Source organism: Trachemys scripta, chromosome 9, assembly GCF_013100865.1.
Source record: "Trachemys scripta elegans isolate TJP31775 chromosome 9, CAS_Tse_1.0, whole genome shotgun sequence".
NCBI lineage: Eukaryota > Metazoa > Chordata > Testudines > Emydidae > Trachemys > Trachemys scripta.
In genome coordinates this window covers 6,121,840-6,136,775 of record NC_048306.1, presented here as the reverse complement: position 1 = coordinate 6,136,775, position 14,936 = coordinate 6,121,840, and the positions used below count along the sequence as shown (strand labels likewise).

General features: G+C 46.0%; 1 protein-coding gene and 1 long non-coding RNA gene across 6 annotated transcripts in view; one reads left to right on the top strand and one right to left on the bottom strand.

Annotated features, from left to right (window-relative positions):
* Nucleotides 1-14,936, top strand: part of FGF13 (fibroblast growth factor 13) — a 336,182-nt gene that overhangs the window by 245,297 nt on the left and 75,949 nt on the right. For 4 of the 5 annotated variants that reach the window (XM_034781122.1, XM_034781118.1, XM_034781119.1 and 1 more), the window contains one exon: nucleotides 9,898-10,008. In XM_034781122.1, the coding sequence (XP_034637013.1) occupies nucleotides 9,898-10,008 (111 nt within the window). Of the gene's footprint in view, nucleotides 1-7,237; nucleotides 7,922-9,897; nucleotides 10,009-14,936 lie in introns of those variants that run through there. The other variant, XM_034781121.1, reaches the window with a different exon arrangement.
* LOC117882613 lies at nucleotides 3,853-6,450 on the bottom strand. Its single transcript, XR_004647056.1, has 2 exons — nucleotides 5,509-6,450; nucleotides 3,853-5,363 (listed from the first exon to the last, which is right to left on the bottom strand). It is a non-coding gene; the product is annotated as an uncharacterized LOC117882613 (long non-coding RNA).

Sequence of the window (14,936 nt, the reverse complement as noted above, 5' to 3'; positions counted from 1 at the left end):
GCTTCTCCTCTAGGCAGCCAACAATGGTTTGGAGGGTAGTTGGGTACCATATGCACCAGCCTTGCTCTTGACCAATGCCTTGGAATCTCTAAACAGGGACTGAGCATGTTTTCATTATCTGAATCCAAAGGCTGGAAATGCTCATTAGCAGAAACCAAATAGGTACTTGCAGGGAGAAGAAAAAAACTTGGGTGAAATCTTTGGCCTATTGAAATCAATGGGATTTTTTGCCATTACATGGAAATTGCCATGTTGGATCAGACCCAAGGTCCATCTAGCCGAGTAACCTGTCTTTCACAGTGGTCAGCCCCAGATGCTCCAGAGGAAGGTGTAAGACATGGAATAATCTGCGCCTCACGTAGCTCTCATTCTGATCTCTAGTACTCAGTGATTGGCTTAGGCATTGACTTCAGTGGGGCCAGCGTTTCGCCCTTTGATTTTTAAGGATGAGTAGTTGCCTTAGTCTTGTAAGAATAAACAGGACATCTGCTCGAGAGGTTCTAGCTGTCTTCTCCATTTAGAAGTTACTTGGAATATATCGGGAAAACAGCTCCAGGTAATAAAAAGAACTAGCGTATTTTATTACATTTTTTTAGCGTGCTTTTCGTTAGGAAAGGGAAAGAATGTATTCATCATTCTGGCTGAACAAGTAAAGCAAAGGTGATATACATTTATCATAGTCAGTAAAAACTTGAAGCAATCTGCTCAAAAAAGATTTGGCCTAGTGGCAGAGAAATTCATCCCAATTCAGGGCCTCATTGTGATGTGTCCTTTCTGGGCACGAAGAAGGCATGGTTGGAGAAGGCTTCAATGACAGAGACTGATCATGCAAAAATGGTTGATGACTGTTGAAATTTAAATCTGAGTTGACTTATTCTGATTTTGCTCCTTATTTATGATATCAATCCTGGAACATTTGTGCAACTGAGGTTTTTTTTAGCACGAATGCAGATTTTAAACTTGAATGCTAGAATGCTCACAGAAAGCAAGAGTAAAATTTGCTTTGCACAAGGATTTTCAATAATAACTGGACTATAAGAGGCTGATAAAGGAGGTGCTGTCGTCATCATGAACAAGTCTGACTACCAGACGGAGGCTGCCAGACAACTCTCCAATACCAAATTCTACAGGCCATTTTCCTCAGATCCCACTGAGGAATATACTAAGAAACTGCACCATCTACTCAGGACACTCCCTACACTAACACAGGAACAATTTAACATACCCTTAGAGCCCTGACTGGGGTTATTCTATCTACTACCCAAGATCCACAAACCTGGAAATCCTGGATGCCCCATCATCTCTGGAATTGGCACTCTCACTGAAGGACTATCCAGATATTAGACTCTCTGCTCAGACCCTACGCCATCAGCACTCCCAGCTATCTCCGTGACACCACTGATTTCCTGAGAAAACTACAATGCATTGGTGATCTCCCAGAAAACACCATCCTAGCCACCATGGATGTAGAGGCTCTCTACACAAACATCCCACACACAGATGGAATACAAGCTGTCAGGAACAGTATCCCTGATGATGACACAGCACAACTTGTTGCTGAGCTCTGTGACTTTATCCTCATGCACAACTATTTCAAATTTGGTGACAATATATACCTCCAGACCAGTGGCATCACCATGGGCACCTGCATGGCCCCACAATATGCCAACATTTTTATGGCTGACCTGGAACAACGCTTCCTCAGCTCTCGTCCACTCACGCCCCTCCACTATCTACGCTACATTGACATCATCTTCATCATCTGGACCCATGGGAAGGAGACTCTGGAAGAATTCCACCACGATTTCAACAGCTTCCACCCCACCATCAACCTCAGCCTGGACCAGTCTACACGGGAGGTCCACTTCCTAGACACCACAGTACAAATAAGTGATGGCCACGTTAACACCACCCTATACCGAAAACCCACCGACCGCTATGCCTACCTTCATGCCTCCAGCTTCCACCCCGGACACACCACACGATCCATCGTCTACAGCCAAGCACTGAGGTACAACCGCATCTGCTCCAGCCCCTCAGACAGAGACCAACACCTACAAGATCTTCATCAAGCATTCTCAAAACTACGTTACCCACACAAGAAAATAAGGAAACAAAGCAACAGAGCCAGACGTGTACCCAGAAGCCTCCTGCTACAAGACAAGTCCAAGAAAGAAACCAACAGAACTCCACTGGCCATCACCTACAGTCCTCAGCTTAAACCTCTCCAGTGCATCATCAGTGATCTACAACCCATCCTGGACAATGATCCCTCGCTTTCACAGACCTTGGGAGGCAGGCCAGTCCTCACCCACAGACAATCTGACAATCTTAAGCATATTCTCACCAGCAACCACACACCGCACCATAACAGCTCTAACTCAGGAACCAATCCATGCAACAAACCTCGATGCCAACTCTGCCCAGATATCTACACCAACAACACCATCACAGGACCTAACCAGATCAGCTACAACATCACTGGTTCATTCACCTGCACGTCCACCAATGTTATATATGCCATCATGTGCCAGCAATGCCCCTCTGCTATGTACATTGGCCAAACTGGACAATCACTGCGTAACAGGATAAATGGACACAAGTCAGATATCAGGAATGGCAATATACAAAAACCTGTAGGAGAACACTTCAACCTCCCTGGCCACACCATAGCAGCTGTAAAGGTAGCCATCTTACAGCAAAAAAACTTCAGGACCAGACTCCAAAGAGAAACTGCTGAGCTCCAGTTCATTTGCAAATTTGACACCATCAGATCAGGATTAAACAAAGACTGTGAATGGCTAGCCAACTACAGAAGCAGTTTCTCCTCCCTTGGTGTTCACACTTCAACTGCTAGCAGAGGACCTCACCCTCCCTTATTGAACTAACCTCGTTATCTCCAGACTGATTCTTGCCAGCATATTTATACCTGCCCCTGGAAATTTCCTATTACATGCATCCGACGAAGTGGGCATTCACCCACGAAAGCTTATGCTCCAATACATCTGTTAGTCTTAAAGGTGCCACAGGACTCTCTGTTGGATTATAAGAGTTCTGCTTATCCATCATTCAGGAACGTGAAATAATATCATGTGACTTAATGACCAATCACAAGTAAGCAGCACATCTTTCATTCTAAATATCAAGTAGTGAATACCACCCTGTAGAGTAAACAACATTGAATGAAAAAATGTTGCAGAATTATGAATGCATTTGAGAAAATCATGTTCCATGCCTGGATATTTTGCAAAGGGTAAACCAAGCAAAATTCACAATAGATTATTTGGTTGTAAGTACATCCCCCTACTAATAATACCTAATTGGCTGGTTTTATTAGATCTGATCTCAAGTATCTGGAGTTAGCTGGAGATGGGCCTGAAGGTGCAAGTTGTGAATGGCAAGTTTATTTTCGTAAGTTGGTATTTCTCCAGTTAAGAATTTGTCATTGTTTTAAATGCTTTTTAGATGGCTCCAGTTACTTTGTAGCTTAAGCATCTACAGGAGGTTCTCATTTAGTATGAAGATATAAATACCACAGGGATAGGTGTCCGATAAAAGCCATCTAGCTAGCTAGCTGGGTACATATGGGGACTGACTGATAGATGGAAGGGAATGCATGGCTATAGATAAGAGACACTTTTGCAATTAAACAGGGTCTCGGGCTGTGTGGCATAGCTTTTACTTCCATTCAGATATTATTAATACTAAACCGAGTATCTGAAAATATTACAAAGGGATCGGCATGTCTGCTAACGAGACCTTGCTAATGCTATGTTTTGCTGCGGCAGAAATTGTTCTCCGCTGTGTCACAAACTATTTCTAGTCAAGGAAACAAATGTGACCGTTGCAAAGTTACTGTAAATTGCATTTTATTGTAGCTGTTAGAATTTAAGAAATGGTGTGGCATTATTCTTTTTATTCCAGGTTGGTGCTGTAGCAAATACCGTCTAGCTCCCCTATCGGGCCATGAAGAGCAGGTAATCCAGCTTCCATGTAAGCACATTGAGAAAGGAGGAAGGGCCAGATATTGCGCGAGAGAGCCCCTTGCCTTCCAAGTGAAACAGATGCCCCGAGCTCAGAGCTCCTGCTTGGACTCCAGATGTGTTCCGTATGGAGGAGGGGGCGAGGGTTATGGGCCTGAGCAAGCACAGGAGTTTGACATTGAAGCGTTCGGTTTTGCCTTTGGAAGCTCTTGGTTTGATGCCCTGGCTTAGGAGGACTATACGTTCAAGTTTTCTGGGAGGCTCTGCCTTTCCAAGGCATGTCCTGGGCTTCCAGTTGGATTTATTAAAACTGGGCCAATTCCTGGTTTTAGTTCAGCCCTAGACACTGGGGCTTTTGGTGTAATGGGGCACACTCACCTCTTGAGCATCTCCTAGTGGCTGGGTGTGGTACTGCAGACCTTTTCTCACCCCTGGCACTCCCTGCAAGTTGCCAGCCTACTTTGGCAGGTCTTCAGTGGCTTGGTCCTCCAACTGAGTCCCAAAGTCCAAATGAACCCTTTCAGGGTAGTAAAGAGTCCAAAAAATAATCAGTCTGTTTCCCCTTGCTAGGGTCTTCAGGCCCAGGCCAGGGCCCTTTCAATTCAGCCCTTTGTTCAGGCTCCCAAATAAGGTCTTTTTGTGGCTCACGCCCCTTTACCTGTGGCCGGGAGAAGATGCTGGGGCCTCCCACTACTCCAGGTTCCAGCCCAAGGACTCTATAAACACCAGCCACACACTGCTCAATTTCAATTTATTGCTGCTTCTTCCCCGGGCCTCTTTCTGCCCTGACCCCTTTTTGCTTCACCCTTATTTCAGGGTTAAGGTTCTCAGATCCTCTCTCTCCCTGCAAACCCAGCGAAGCAAAACACAGCCAGAAACAAACTCTGATGACCCCTCGAGCTCCTGTGGCCGGAGAGGAGCCCTTTCCTTGCCCCTCTGGTCCCAGCCAGCGACTGGCAGGCTAAGGCCCTGCAGCTCCATTTATCTGACCTGCTGGGCCCTGGCTGGCTGCTTCTGTGAGGCCTCTCTAGGTGGGCCTGGACGAGCCACCTTCACTGCTCCTTTCCTGTCACTTGGCAGCCTCTTGGTAGTAGGCCCACGGGGCTCCTGTAGGGAGCCACAGAGGCCAGGTCCACCCCATCACACTTGGCTGTTGCTGGGCCGACCAGAGCCAGAGGTGGTGCAGCCCTGCAAATCCTAAGCCAAGTTATGCAGCCGCAAAAGAAATATCTGCTCCTCTGGCCCCTGTTCCCCACAGATTGATAGATTTTGAGACCAGAAGGGATCCTCCAGTCCGGCCTCCAGCCTAGCACAGCCCATAGAATCCCGTCCAGGATTTCCTGCATCAAGCCTGTAACTTCTGGCTGAGCTGCAGCGAACCTTTTGGAAAGACAAACAACCAATCTCCGTTTAGAGACTCTGCCAGTGGTGGAGAATCCACCATGACCCCACGTAAGTTGTCCCAGTGGTTAATCAGCCTCCGTGTCTCAAACTGCACCTTATTTCCACTTTGAATTTGACTTACTTCAGCTCCAAGCTCTCAGATCTTGGTCGACGGAAGGAAGTGACTTGACCAAGGTCGCACAAAAATTGGTGGCAGAATTGCACATAGATCCTGGGTCACCTGCCTCATTCACTGGCCCACAGGACCTTCCTTCCTGCTGCTGTGACTCAGATATAAACGGAGGCACAATGCAGAGCATTAGCTACGATAGGACCAGAGCTCCTGGCACAAGGCTCTGCTACTCATCCACTACCTGATTGCGACAGACTGACTCCTACAGCCTTCATTGGCACTGGACTAGCAGCTCCTCCTTTCTGCACACCGTTCCTGCCCCTCCAAACCAGCAACCCTTCTCCTGCCCTCACAACCTGCCCTAACTTCTGCTTTCCCGACACCCCTTCCTTACTCCCCACTTCCATGGGGCCCTGCTTCTTCCTTCCCCTACCTTTCCTCCAACCTGGCAACCCCACCCTTGCCTCCTCCAGCCCTCCCAACCTAGCAGCACCCCCCTTAAACCTCAAACCAACAACCCAGCCTCCCCCATGCCTACCAGGGACCTTTCTGTCCATCAAGGAAGAGCTGGGGGGCAGGGATAGAGGTGGCCTAGGAGCAAGGATCAGGGTGTGGGGTGAAGGGGAGGAAATGAGAGAGAGAGAGAAGGAACAAACCTGGAAAACTCTCCTCCTCCTCCAGGGTTTTCCCAGTCTCCGGGAATGGCCAGGAATAAGGCAGAGCTCGAAGCAGGTATGGTGGAAAATAATGCAAAAAGAGAGGGAGCTGAAAGGCCGGTGGGGGGGACGGGACAACCAAGGGAGTCACAGGGGTACATGGGGCTTTCCTGGATCCCAATTTCTATTGGGAAAGGTTGAGAAGGGAGAAGGGTTTGGCTGGAGCGGCGTTGGCCCCTCTCCTCTCCTGCCCCCCAGCTTTTAAAACCTATCCCACTGGACTCCCTGCCCTCCCCCAAATCCTGCCCCATATGCCCCTGAGAGACAAATCCCACCCCCTTTCCTTGTCCCGTGCCCCACACCAGGTATCCTGTTGATTGATGTGGAATGTCTGGTCACCCTAGCCGAGCTGCTGGAGAATTACTCATCCCAGTCACGTCTGTTTGGGTGTCTGTCTCTCCCCGGGAGGCGGCTCTAGTCTTGAGAGCAGGTGTTCTCTCTGCAGCCCTTCTGGACCTGAGATGCTTCAGATGATCCAGCCTCCCTCCTAACTGCTCCTGCTCTCTGAAACTCTCCGCACAAAGAGGCGCTGAGGCAGATCTCCCGGGCTGCTGCCTTCACTGAGGAACAGGGGGGTGATAAGGGGAGGGCTTCATCGTCTGATTTCTGTATCCAGCGCACAGCTCCTGGTGTGTGTGTGTGTGTGCGCGAGAGAGAGAGGAAGGGAGTGCGTTTGCTGCCTGAAGGCTACTGCTGCTGCAGTATCAGCACTGGTGCTGCTGGCAACCAGGCATCAGGGGAGCTCTTTTGCTGATTGCTGAATGGTTACAAGTGTTGCGATGCAAAATACAAAAGCATCGCTCCAGGAGAGGCTGCATTTGAAGCTCCACTTGTAAAATCTTCGGGAGAGGGCTTCTCGAGGAATTCAGAACCAGCCAGCCCGGGCTCCAGGCAGCAGCACCACCTCAGCCTTCATCGCTGCTCGCTTCCCATTCCTTCTCCAGGAAGGGAGGGGAAAGAATCCAGAAAGCCCTGCCACAGACAGACTCCGCCGGAGGCTAACAGGTGTTTGCTGGGGTTTGGTTGGGGAGGAGAAGGTGGGAGAAAAGTTAACTGGAAAAATCAAGCTGGGCAAAGGTGCATTGATCTTGTGCCAAGTGGACGTGCCAGGTCTGCCTGAGAACAGTGTGTCTGGAGAAGCACCGCGGGATGTCTTGCCAGTGACCTGCTCGATCTCCCTGGAAACGCTGAGCCCTGCCTGCAAACTTTGCCCTGCCAGAAGTTGTGAGGGATAAAAGCCCAGGAACAAAGGGGGGGGTCTCCTCTGCTGACCAAACCACTTGAGCTAAACTGTTGCATCCTGGTTTGGTCTGGTGGAAGCATCCCGCCTGTGCCTCCTCTGCGCCGAAGCTAGTGGCGGTGGGCGCTCGTGCTGCGGCATCAGCCGAAGGTGTTAGCGGTGGGATCCAGTGCCCCAGATTTTGGGGACTGGAAGACCAGCATGCTGGCTGCTGCACCTGCAGCCAGCACCCAGAGCCCCTGCGTCTGACCCCCAGGCAGTGTCGGGGCGGTGGCGGCCATGGCTGCAGCAATCGCCAGCTCCCTGATCCGCCAAAAGAGACAAGCCAGGGAGCGGGAGAAATCCAATGCTTGCAAGTGTGTCAACAGCCCCAGCAAGAGCAAGGGCAGTTGCGAGAAGAACAAGCTGAATGTGTTCTCCAGGGTCAAACTCTTCAGCTCCAAGAAAAGACGGAGAAGGCGACCAGGTTGGCAAGGGTTATGTATTTGGTTTTGTTCTGTTTTTAACACAAGCCTGGGGAGGGGGACTGGTGAAATTAACTCTCAGGTATTGCAATTGCCAATAGACATGGGGGCACAGACATGCAGAGCTGGTTTCTCACTCACACGCCCTCTCGTCACCAATTTGTCTGACATGCACCATTGATTTCTCTTCTTTCTCACATGCACACTCGTGTACCCATGGATCAGTGATGTATTAGTGTGTGTGTGTGTCTCTCTCTCTCTCTCTCTCTCTCACACACACACACACCCCTCTCCTTCAATCATGTGTTCATCTGTCTACATGTTCAATAATCTATTTTCCCTCCTTCAGGTCTCTAGAATTTCTGTGCTTGTGCTATTATTTGTTAATTATATGAGATCAGGCTATTTACGTAAGCCAGCAGCGTCTAGACCTTTATAACCTTTCATCCCCCTGCGCCTTTCTAGGAATATTTTATATAAATCATACAGGCACAATTCTGTATGTAACAGAGGTGTAAAAGATCAGGTATGAAGAATTAATTTTCTGATCCAGTGCATTTTGTACACAGGAGGAGCAGAAGCCCGTCAGCAATGTTGCTAGTAATTTGCCTTTCCAAAATCTAGTTGCCTCTAGCCACTGAACTTGCCTGCATTTTTCACGTAGCCAAATAATAGGTGGCTAGTTGAAAAAGGGAGCCTAAATTTGCTACGAGCTTTTTGAACATTGCTAATGCAAGAAAATAGAGTGATCTTTGGTTCGGTTTCATATTAAATGAGAGGGTGTATATAAATTATGCATCTCTCAGTACACTTATTAAAGGTTGCTAATAGGAGGTAATATACTTATGCAAACTATTATAAGGGTTTGCTTCAAATCCTATCCAAAATATTTGTAACAGCATATCTACCCTGATTTCTTTCCTTTTAAGACCAGGAAGTCTTGCCCAGATGTGGGAACTTTTGGGTTGAAAATGGCCATTCATATTTTCATATTGTGTTTATCTGTGAATCAGCTAAGGTTTTGAAGCAGACTGCTAAAAAGGCTTCACTGTCTGATGAGAATAACTGTGTGACAATTACTACAATGCAGATGTCATTGGGATTCAGTGGAAGTAGACCTATTTTATTGCAATTACTCTTGATGCATTGCTGAGATATTTTCTTTAAATGTACAGACTTCCTAGCAAATCCTGTTGCTATTTACTTCAAAGTCCAGAATGATCTAATGTTGTTTTGGCTATTTCATTTTCCAACACTGAACATGAAGATGATTATGAAGCAGATTTATATCCAAACTGTTTTTTTTTCTTTCTTTTTTTTCCCCTGAGTCTGTGAAATAGCATCTTTTATGGTAATATTCCTATTACAATTCAACATGTTGCTGAGTTTAAAGTGGGTTCCTTCCTCTATTTACCTCTGTTCCTTAACTAGTTTATCCCTTCTGATTCTGCATGTTCTTTGGATCAGCAAAGAACGGTGGATTGTTTATTGGAATTGCAGCAGTTCTTATGGTAAACCTTAGCTGCTGTATATTTAGGCTCTTGATTCGGTATGCAGTTTTCATTCTTATTACTATTATCTTACCTTATCTTAGTAGTTCTCTCTTTCCCTCCTTTTGAGAATTCACACCTTGTTAAAAGCCAGAATACACTCTTTGCCAGCACATTTCTAATCTTGAATGAGATAGGGCACGGCTTCCTAAGTCAAATGACACGCTGTTGGAATTGGTATTCACTGGAAGCAGATTTAAATGTGTTACCTACATTACAATAGAAAGTGGCATTTCATCATTTGGCAATTGATTTTTATAGTCACTGATTTGCTCTTTGCCTAAATGGGAACAGATATAAAGCTGCTAATCCTGGTGTTTTTCATATATCATTTCTGAAATCAAAAATGAAGATTTGTTTTGAACCCTGATAACATGCAACGGCACATCCAGATCTCATACATTAACCTTGTTATTGTCTTCTTACAGAGCCACAGCTTAAAGGAATAGTAACAAAACTCTACAGCAGGCAAGGCTACCACTTACAATTGCAAGCAGATGGAACAATTGATGGGACAAAAGAGGAGGACAGTAGTTATAGTAAGTGGCATCTGAATGCATCAGATAACCTTGTGTGTTTGTGAATTATGGGGTATCCGGTTCTTTTCCATCTCCATCGGTTTGAAAATGAATGTTCTGGGATGGCTGACTGAGTGAAACATTAACACTGTGCACATACTTACCATTGAGGCTGAAGGGAAAGCACTGCAAAAACATTTAAAGCAAATATACTTGAGGAGGTAATGGTGATACCGCCCCAAAACAATCCGAATGTTATCTCCATGGTAATCTAAAGAAGTTCATTGCTGTCCTTTGGATTTTATTAGATTTTTTTTTCAACAGAGAAAATTTGCTCGCCTACGCAGCATGCCTGAAATAGACTAACGTTATCTCCAGTCTTAAGCAGGGGTCTCACTCGAACAGAGCTGAGTTATTTCACATAATGAGAATTCATCATCATTTTAAAGTTCACATTCCTTGTCTCCCCGTCCCCAGTGCTGATAATTCTGAGCCTACTTATGATTTAAGTAATGAAACAATTTTCCTTGGGCTTTTCTGTGAAACAGTTTTGAGGAGGTTTTTTAAGCCAGGAGATGAATGGAAAAGAGCAAACGAGGACTAAAACCGGTGATATTGATACAATTACCCCCCAAAATTTCATACTATTGTTTTGTTTAGTTTAAATGAATTTTTTGTCTTGAAAAAAGTTGGAATGAACCAAGAGGGTATTTCAGCGATAGCTAATGTGTATAATTTTGTTGAGCCCGTAAACTGGAAACCAAAATCCAGTCTTCCTTTTCCACAAAGCTAATATCTTTTCAATTTATTTCATTTTCATTAAGCTCTCAAATGTCAAAGGAGGGAGGTTGGATAAGAACAACAAATCCAGTAGTTTTTATGACATTTGATTGATCGTGTCACGTTTCACCCAGATCCACGTAGGTTTCTACTCTTCTCTCTCTTTAACATTCATTGCTTTGCAGAGCTATTTTTCACTGACATGACAGAACCAATGAGGTTGCTGTGGATCTGTCATGTGCAGTCGTTACAGGTGCTGAAAGCAATGCACGCTGCAGGCCAGGTAAACCAAGGCCAACTCTGAGCTGCTTTCAAATCTGAGTCCCATGCCGTAGAGTTGGTGACACCCCTTTAGGATGCAGCCAATTATCCCAGCTCTCTAAGGCAAGATTGGGAGTCCTCGAAATCTAGTTTAAACCTTCAACAAACACCTCATGGTAGATGTGTAGTCATGTTACTTAATGCAGTACTGGAAGGCACTCCGATAGGATGGTGATCAGCATGATATAAGAACCTATGTTGAGTAGAATAAAAGCTGGTCATCATGCATCATAAAATTCTGCTGTTCTTTAAAACAATTGTTGGTGTTTTGACATTACAGGTTAAAAGAAATAATATCAATTTGTTCAGAATGTTGGCAGCACTCTGCACTTGGTCTGGTTTTAAATAAATGAGTTAAGAAGCTAACAGGCAAATGTAATAATTTCAGTTGTGTTATAAACTTTTAGTGTACCATACTGAGTCCCCTGAATCGCAGATTATTTCTCTTGGGGCAGTTCCACCCAAATACTTTATTTTGACTTGTTTTAATGGAGTTCTGACATTCTAGGTGAGAGAGCCAGGAGGGGACTTCTTACAGTCACACAGATGTGTCCGTTTCCAACATATTTTTGTTTGCATTATGCATTTAAATTTACCACATCGAGAGAGATTACCAGGCTACATGTAAATCATGTAAGCTTCTTGGAGCTGAAAATCAGCCTTCACAAATAATGAATGTTCTACGCAAAGGAGGATGTGATGGATGTATCCTAGACATGGATCCAACTGGCCTGCACTTTCCCAACATGGAAAAGCATTTTACTTTCACCTATTGGAAGTGAATATAGAGAACTGTAGATGTATGGCATGTAATAATAATACCACCTAGCTCCTTTCCTCAGTAGATCTCAAAGGACTTTACAGTCTCCCCGTTTTACAGATGGGGAAACTGAGTCATAGAGTGGTGACATGACTTGTATGAGGTCAGCCAGAAGCCCAGTGGCGGAGCCAGGAATAGAACCCTGCTCTCCTGATCCAGTGCTCTGCCCTCTAGGCCACACTGCCTATTTACCCTGGTCCTGAACCTGTTCTAATGACAAAGTTCCTATTAGCATCAGCAGGGCAGGATTGAACCCTTATACACTATTGGCCTGATTCTGCACATGTCACTCACATGAGTAAGGCTTTGGAGAATCCGGCGCTAAAGAATTATTCTTTCCTTTCTTCGACAAAGGCATACCTTATTTGGCTGTGATTGGCACGTCCCTTCTGGGAAAGCCCCCATTAAAAGTCCACACAGCAGTGACTGGGCTCCAACCTGTTGCTGTGACCACAGTAAAATTCTGATCCCCGCCCTCTTTCTTTCCCCGTTATTGTAGTCCCTGCATGCAGATCTGCTGAGTCTTATTCATTTGCAGGAAGTCGCCTTCGTTTTGCATTAATTTTAAGGCTGTTTTGATTACTCTTCCTCGTATGAAGGAGTATTTGGCTATGCCTTGCAGTGAGACATTTAAAATCTCACTTGTAATAATTTAAAAAAATTCTTCCGCATGCAAATCATTCCACCTTGGGACAGCCCTTCGTTTTTTGCCGACAGCTGTTACAAGTCTGTAGCCAGGAGCCCATGCGCTCTGTGGCACAATGGAACAAAATTCTGCAGCAAGCACCCCTCAAGTCAGTGGCAATGATCATTTATTCTATCTCCATGAAATACCCTTCATTCCCGGTGCCCTTCCTCCCCCCGCCAGCACCCAGGCACGAACACAGCTGTTGCTCAGAGTTGAAAATACTCATTTCTGTAAAATTAACCCATGATGAATTTAGAGGATGGGTTTTGTCCTATACTTTCCAGATGGCTCCTCTCCATTTGTTGGGTCTTGCCTCCCATAAAGTCATCCAGGCAGCCCAGCTCAAAATCTCCTTCCCCCGTTTCTGCTGGGCAAGAGGAGAGCATGGATCCAGTTACAGCAAGTTATCTCGCAAGCCCCCTGGGCCTTGACTTCTGCAGTCTAGATGGCCACTCTACATTTCCGGCTCCCCCACTCCCTGGTTGCAAGCTTGATTCCAGCTCCAGCTACCCAACCCTCTGCTGCCTGACTTCATAGATTGCTAGATGAAGTATGCACTGAGGTCCAATTTGACCCCTTGTGGGAAAGCGGGGCAGCAACAGACAGCTGCAGGTAGGTCACAGTAAGGCAGAAAGCCCAAAAACAAAATGCCAGGTGCTCAGATGCAAAGAACGGTGAATTCTACACCCATAGAACCTCAGCGTAAGCAGAGTCCGGAGTGAGATGAATGGGGCAGTTTGCACCTCTCAGGGCTAATCTTTCAGGCTCTCTGCAGGCTCAGAAGATGATATTCCATCAGTTTTCACTTGGTTCACATTTTCACAGTCATATCCGCACCCATAAGGGCTAGAAGCGTATATAATTTTAAAAGAAATCTGAGATTTCAGAGCACGATTCTATGGTAAATGATGGATCGCAGAGTACACAGGGCCTTGTCTGTAGCCAGTGAGAGTCTTTACAGTTTGGGGAAGAATTTCTGGGGACAGGAGTTTTCCCAGCTTTAATTTTGCCTCATGAAATCGGGGGTTGTTTGGATGTAAATGGAGGCAGAATTTGTTCCCTAATCTAGGCACTGGGAGAGATTTGACGGCTTGTCAGATAGATACAAAGGAAAACATCTTCTTCGGAAAGTGGACATGTTTGTGTGTTGCAGCCTAGGCTGGCCTATAATTATCAATAACTTACACAGTAAGGCATACGGTTGCAGCCTAGTGCCGCCTTAGTGTTACAGCTATTGTTTAGTGTCAGTTTATATTGAACAGAGGCCACAGCAAATAGCCTGTCTCCCTTAGGCATTACCTAGTTTTTTCATTATATCAGGTATTATGTCCTAGCCTCACGCCGTGTAAACTCACATGGAAATTCTAGTAGTGATATTTGGCATTATCTTGTCCTAACACAAACTGACAATGATAGAGCGTAATGGAAAAGAATTAATTCTGGGTTGGCTTTTTGAGGCTTTTTCCATAACGCCTGTGCGGCTAAGGGAGTACTGTCGTTTGTTACTGTGTGCGAATAACGTCTCAGGCACCCTATCTGTGGCATCATTCGTGTACATTTGAATAAGGGAGAGTTTCCATGATTCTATCTCTTGGTGTTCAGTATACAAGAGACTCTTACGTGTCTTTCCACGCTGATTACTCACAGTGCTGTGTAAACGAGACGTACTGTCTGCAAGGGCGTCATCTGAAGGGAAGGCCAATTTCAGGAGTAAATTTTATATGACATGGGAGTCAGGCTAACTCTGTAGCATGTGCTGATGTACTAGCTCACGCAGCATACCCCAAGGAGGTGTGGCCGGCGGCCAAGTTGCTCCTCTTGCCTCATGAGAGCCTATGTGTGTACTGCCAGTGCATGCCAGTTTCTGGGGGGCATGTATGCTCTGTGACTCAGTGAAGCAGCAGTGTGTACCTCAGAGTGAGGCACCCAAACCTGCCCTGCGATGGCAGGCTTCCTCTGGCAAAATACACACAGCATGGCACGCGGCCCACTCTCCCTTTGCCAAGCGCAGCAGGATGACTTACTCTGAAAACCATCCCTCGCAAATGTCCTTAGCAGATTCATTGACAGATTCCTTCCAGCATTTACCTTGGAGTCTGTATACACCGCTTCCTGGTGAAAATCCCGACTCAGACTGCAGGCTGACGGCACTAGAAAGAAGAGCGTTAATGGAAGAGTGAGTTTCAGAATGCGGTTTGTTCCATTTTTATTGGCTGAGGAGAGATGCTGGGGAAGGAGAACCACTGGCTCGTCAGCTCTTTCCTTTGAGTTTCAGCCATGACCATCTAAATGCCCTGAATCCCAGCAGCATCAGCTGACCACTGTACGCGTGTGCGGACA